The sequence below is a fragment of the Lolium rigidum genome, chromosome 7, assembly GCF_022539505.1.
Source record: "Lolium rigidum isolate FL_2022 chromosome 7, APGP_CSIRO_Lrig_0.1, whole genome shotgun sequence".
Lineage (NCBI taxonomy): Eukaryota > Viridiplantae > Streptophyta > Magnoliopsida > Poales > Poaceae > Lolium > Lolium rigidum.
Genome location: NC_061514.1, coordinates 26,912,994 through 26,918,961, shown reverse-complemented (window position 1 = coordinate 26,918,961; position 5,968 = coordinate 26,912,994). Strand labels below are relative to the sequence as shown.

At 43.5% G+C, this 5,968-nt stretch overlaps 1 protein-coding gene across 1 annotated transcript; it reads right to left on the bottom strand.

Annotated features, from left to right (window-relative positions):
* Positions 1-3,581: 3,581 nt before the first annotated feature.
* Positions 3,582-5,750, bottom strand: LOC124679444 (E3 ubiquitin-protein ligase SINA-like 2). The gene is made up of 2 exons (XM_047215200.1): positions 5,616-5,750; positions 3,582-4,512 (listed from the first exon to the last, which is right to left on the bottom strand). The coding sequence occupies exons 1-2, from the start codon at positions 5,637-5,639 to the stop codon at positions 3,835-3,837; spliced, it is 702 nt and encodes a 233-aa protein (XP_047071156.1). The 5' UTR covers positions 5,640-5,750; the 3' UTR covers positions 3,582-3,834.
* Between the last annotated feature and the right edge of the window lie 218 nt (positions 5,751-5,968).

Genomic DNA, 5,968 nt, shown 5'->3' with positions numbered 1-5,968 from the left:
ACAAAATGCAATGGTTTCCAATCAAGGAATTAATGAACAGAACTTACGTGTTGAACTCAAAGTCCATATTTCCGAATTTCTGCAAAACAAACCAACATACAACGATAAGGGAGATATGCAGTTGGGTCAAGGTTTGTTAGAGACAGCTAGATATAGAAAAGTAGATTGACAGATAAGATGAAAGATTATTGAGACAGAGATGGTAAGTACCCCATGTAGTACAATAACACATAATGTGACCATCTTGAATTCTGAATGGAGTCATGGAGAAACCAAATTGAGATTTAAAAAATTCCTTCATGGAGAAATCATCCTGCATGCGGTTATGCCTGCATGCGGTTATGCCTGCATGCAGATCCAAACAGAGTAGCCAGCGGTACATGAATCCTCAGGCGGTACTGGTACAAACAATTCAATCCACGGTAGGAGCACCTTACCTGCCCTAGATAGGTTAATTCAGATCAATTCTCAAATCTGGGTAAAGTCCCCAGCCAATTTCGGAGCAAAGAGAATGTACGAATGTACAACAAAATCATAGTTGTGTGATTCTTTCAGAGCTATCATAATTCTGCAGACTTGAATGGATCCATAGAACATAAGAAAAAGGGCACCGTACCTACTTGATATTCAGATTATCCACAGAAGAGCTATCAACATCGTGGCGACGACAGCAGGTATACTCGAATTCATAGCATGAGGAGATAGCAACTCCAGTCGTTCACGATCCTGCTAACATGCAGTTGTTGCATGGCGAGTAGGTCGTTGCTCTCGGTCCTTAAGAAGTCACGGCCGGAGAGCAAATGAATACATGGGCACTTCATGGAGCTATATGGCGTTGAGATTGAACTACAGAGAGGACAGCGAATGAGGCCATCAATGGTATGAAGACGATGGGAAGAACTTATAGGAGTGGAAGACGTCGCACAGAAGTAGTCAAAAGGACTCATCAGGATGAAGTGAAGATGAAGAGAAAAAAGGACAATTAACCGGGAAGGGGAAAAGACATAAGGTATGTAGACTCATAAAATCTTCTAGTGCGTTCTGATAATTAAGGAGGGCTAGTGGAAGAGATTTTCACGGGTGGGCCGACCTGATGATGATGTGGCTTAACGATGATGTGGAGGGCTGGGATTGCTCAAAGATGCTTGATGAGGTGGATAGGCTGCATGTTAAGAGAAATAAGTTAGTGGGGGTGAACTTCTTAGTTATATAGGATGTGCAACTACCTCATTATTTGTATTTTTTCATTTTTGCCATCTAAATAGGTTGCACTTTTTGTTGACAAAAGTACAACTATTTTTTATAATTTATTATCTTGTCTAGCCATGTTTTATTTTTTTTCAAAACTGTTGATCAACATCTACTTTTATCCAATGGATAAGATATGTGTAACTAACAAAAAAAAATAGACACTAATTGCACTTTTCTCAAGAAATACGCAATTAGCAAAGGTATATTCAATATGAATTGCACTTTTTTTTAAAGAAATATGAAACAGTATCCGGTTTCAATATGAGTTGCACTTTTTCTCGAGAAATATGCAACTAGTAACTAGTTATTGATACGAGTTACACTTTTCTAAATAATTGTGTAACTAGATTTTTTATATGAGATGCACTTTTCTCCAACAAAATGTAACTTTTCGATATGAGTTGCACTTTTTCTAAGAAATATGCAACTAGCAACCTATATTTGATGTGAGTTGCACTTTTCATAAAAAATGTGCAACTCCATCTGATTTTTCATTTTGAGTTGCACTTTTTCTCAAGAAATGTGCAACTAGCATCCAATATTTGATGTGAGTTGCACTTTTCATAAGAAATGTGCAACTCCATATGGTTTTTCATTTTGAGTTGCACTTTTCCCCAAGAAATGTGCAACTAGCAACCGACTATTGATACGAGTTACACTTTTCTAAAGAAATTTCCAACTAGCATTTTATTTTTATTTTTTTCCTATATTTTTGGGTTGGTTTTGTCTATGTCTTAGCCGAGCAAGATTTTCTTAAGTTTCAGTCACATAAAAAAGTGTAACTCGGTCCAGTTACACTTTTTTGCCAGAAAAATGCAATTGCACTTTTTGCTACTCCCTCCGATCCTAAAAAAGTGTCCAAGCTATAGTCTAATTATGTTTTGCTGCTAACCCCTTATAAATTAATCAATTTGATGACAAGCTGCCCACATGCACTGCACCATGCGTGTCCTCGCACACTACCGAGCCGCACATGCATATGGTCCCAGGTACGGATACATGCAAGCTAGCTGGCGAAGGACCGCGGGTTGATTAGCTAATATGATTGAGGGTGTATTTGCAAAAACGTTCGTCAGACATATTTTTAGGATCAGAGGGAGTACAAAAGTGCAACTGAAACACTTTTTTGTCGATCATTGCGATTTAAAAAATTCTCGGTCGACTAAGACATAGTAATCCGTATTTTTTTTTTGCTTATTCTTCTATTTCACATCACTGACACTTTTCAACTAAATTTTATAAAATGTCTAAAGCATGTTTAATTTTAATTTCAAGTACCAGTACTAGGCTAATTGAAATCCAAACAATTGGTAGTTAGCTTCGTCCAAATTAAAAGTCTGTACGCTGTTGTTCAACATGTACATATGTACATGTAGGTTGCTAGCTAGCAAAGTAGCAAAATATGGATACACATGCTGTTGTGCATGCGCGTCATCCGCCTAAGTGGCCTCACACTTCTAGCTCGCTACACGTTCGTACGCGCTGAGATATTGCATGTTCCTATATATCGACTGAGACGTAACAATATCTCAGTCAACTGCTCCCTAGTCACTCCCTGCTTCTATTGTCTCGAGGTCGTTCGTCCTTGTTCTGCTCATCGAGCGACTAATATCAAACTAGACCAGTGTCATCCGTTGTCTCATGGTTCTCCTTGTTCTCTTAGTCTTGATAATCCAGCTTTTCCATGTACCTTCTGCCTAGATGGCCACATTTTTCAGTCTCGGTGAGCCATTTTCAACAGGAAATTATACACTACGTACGAACCTTAGGCGTGTCAAAAGAAACTACGAACCTAGGCTTAGGCGTCTCTGAGAAACGGTCTACATAGCGTCATAGCGAAGTAGATATTCTGCAATGTGTGAGGAGGAACACGGTACAGAAACCAAACAACCAAATTTGCATATCTAAACTGAATCACAAATGTTGACACGCTCGAAGCAACCTCTTATTGGCAACAGAAGAAGTAGACAAGATACATCAGCACAGATAAACAAACTGCAGCAACCATTCAGTTCACGTATGTCAACTATGTGAATCAGTCAAATGTCCTAGTACATAGTTATTTTCTGGTGCCAACTGTTCCTTCAGCACTCCTGCAAGTTCATTACTTGCTCTTGGCATACAGTAACATGCTAGCAACATCTAAATAAATCAAGACAAATATCATAGTATCACACACCCTAACAATATAGAAACATCTTGCGTAAGCACTTTGACTTCAGGATCAACAATTGGTGCGACATCGAGAGATGCCCCTAGGACGAATTTGTTAAGATTGAATATACACAAGAGATAAACATGTGCAAGGGCAGATAAAAATAGTAACCTCATTACCTCTAAAGCTCTTCTTAAATTTTCTATTCCTCCTCAGACAATCAATATGAATATATCTACATATGGCTGACATTTAACACAGCAACACACGGGTACTTACACTATTCCGATCACAATCATATCGAAAATCAACGAAAAGACCAAGCATTAACGGATATGAAATTCAGGAAACCTTGGGCTTTCAACAATGAACTGGAATCTACACGCAGCAATCCTAAATAGTATCAGCATCGATCTAGGTCAGCTATCCTACGGAGTTCGACCGGCGGCATCCTTACGGATGCACACCTCCACATAGCCATCCTCAATGCACGGCATGTCGTTAGGGACCAGCAGGAACACCTTCTCCTTCTCCCCCATCCCGTTCCTCAGCGACGTGTTCCGCGCCGTGGACTGCATCTGCAGCTTGTGACGCCTCCTGCCGTTCCCTGTTGGCGTCTTCAGCTCGTACGCGAACTCCTGTATGACGGCATTGTCGGGGCGGATGCAGACCATGGACAGAGCAGTGCCGCGGCCCTCGCGGAAGCTGTCCAGGAAGAAGAGCTCGCCGTCGTCCTTGCTGTGCATGATGGTCGACTCGCGGGCGTGGGCATGGAAGCTCTCGCCGTAGCGGAAGTTGACCGTGCGCCAGTGGTGGCGGCCGATGAGGTGCGCTTTGAGGGCGTAGGACCGGCCGGCGAAGCTGCAGCGAGGGATGGGGCAGAAGCAGGGCTCGTAGAGGCAGGATTCCTCGTGCGCAGGCATCTCGTGGTGCACGAGGAGGGCCGTGCAGCCGTGCTCCTTGTTGCGGCAGGAGAAGCAAATGCGGGCGAGGAACTCCTCCACGGCGCGGTTGCGCCCGTAACCGTCGGCGGCCCCGCAGCTGCCGCACCGGTTGTCCCTGAATTCGCCGTCGCACCTCGAGCAGGTGAGGTGGCCGAAGGGGCACTGCACGCATTGTCGCGGATCAAAAAACACATGAGTTAATCACTCCAATGACAAATAAAATGCCCTGCAAGTGCAAGTGAACTTGTTCTATCAAAGGAAACATGAGTTGGTTGTTCTGATGATAAAAAAAAAGAGTAAATTCCATTTTATACCCCTTATTTTGTCATTTGTGACAATAATTACCTCATTTAGTAGAAAGTTATCCTGTTTACCCCATTTGGCAAAACTTGTGCCAATTCTTACCCCATTTAAAATTTTAAACAGTTATGCTCGGTGAGTTTCAGTTGTCATAAATATATACCTTCCCACATCTTCCGTGTTATTTTTTCCTAGACATATTTTATGTCCCTAGCAATTTTCGTTCCTAGTACTCACCCGGCTCCGTTGCATCACCGTCGCTCGCACAGGGACCTCGCGGCATGGCTTTGAACCTGTCTCCCAGTGCTAGCTGGTGATTCAATAGTTGACCCTCTGCCACTTGGCTAAAAACATGCGCAGAAGCTAGCCCATGTACTGCTGCTACGTGCTAGCTAGTACTAAAAGAAGAACCGTATACGTAATTGTATAAAGGATAAAGTGTAATCAATTTATACGTACTTGACTATTACTATAGCGTGCTCTAGCTAGATAGCTAACTACTAGTCAGCATTTAGCAGTGTTCAGACGACAAACGACGATGGTGTTGTAGTTTGCCCACGAGCTCTTGTCACACAAGAATAGTACATGAGTTCACATATTTTCGTCAATGGATGGGAGAATACTTCTATTGTCATGGTGTGACCACTGTCAACACAAGTGATGGCGAAGTCGCCTTATAAGCAGACTACATGAGTCGACATGCTTCAGAAATGGATGGCAGAACCATGCTTAAGTTTAAATGAGGTAAAAATTGGCATAGATTTCGTTAAATGGGGTAAGAGTTGGCTCAAGTTTTGCTAAATAGGGTAAACCAGGAGAATTTCTACTAAATGAGATAATTTCTGTCATAAATAACATACTATGGGGTAAAAATTGGAATTTACTCTAAAAAAAATGTGCTTTAACTCTGCAAGTTAGCATTTTGGTCTACCAAAGCAAACACTGCTGCTGCAGGCGAAGCTCACCTGGAAAACCGGCGAGCTGAGCATGCGGTGGCAGCACTTGCAGGTGAATAGGCGGTCGTAGTCGAAGCCGTCAATGTGGACGCTGAACACATCGCCGTGGCCCTGCTGCCCTGCCCCTCTGTACCCGTTCGGCCTCCAGAGAGGCCGGCCGCAAGCGTCCATCTCGTCCGAGCAGCGGCTGCGGCTGCGATCGTCGGCATCCTCCTCGTCTCCGCTGGGCAGCCTCTGCGACCAGGAGCGGCAGGGCGAGTGCGAGCGTGAGCGGTAGGTCGACGGCGAAGGCGAGCAGGCTGAGGGTGTACGGCGGCGGCTGCTCCTCCGCGGCCGCCTGGGGCTGCCCTCCCCGTCAGACG

Bases quoted from the DNA above. Each gene is read 5' to 3' on its own strand.
- LOC124679444 (XM_047215200.1), bottom strand. From the start codon at position 5,639: ATGCTCAGCTCGCCGGTTTTCCAG. The intron at 4,513-5,615 runs GTGAGCTTCGCC...CAATGCGTGCAG, and splicing joins TCAGCTCGCCGGTTTTCCAG to TGCCCCTTCGGCCACCTCAC.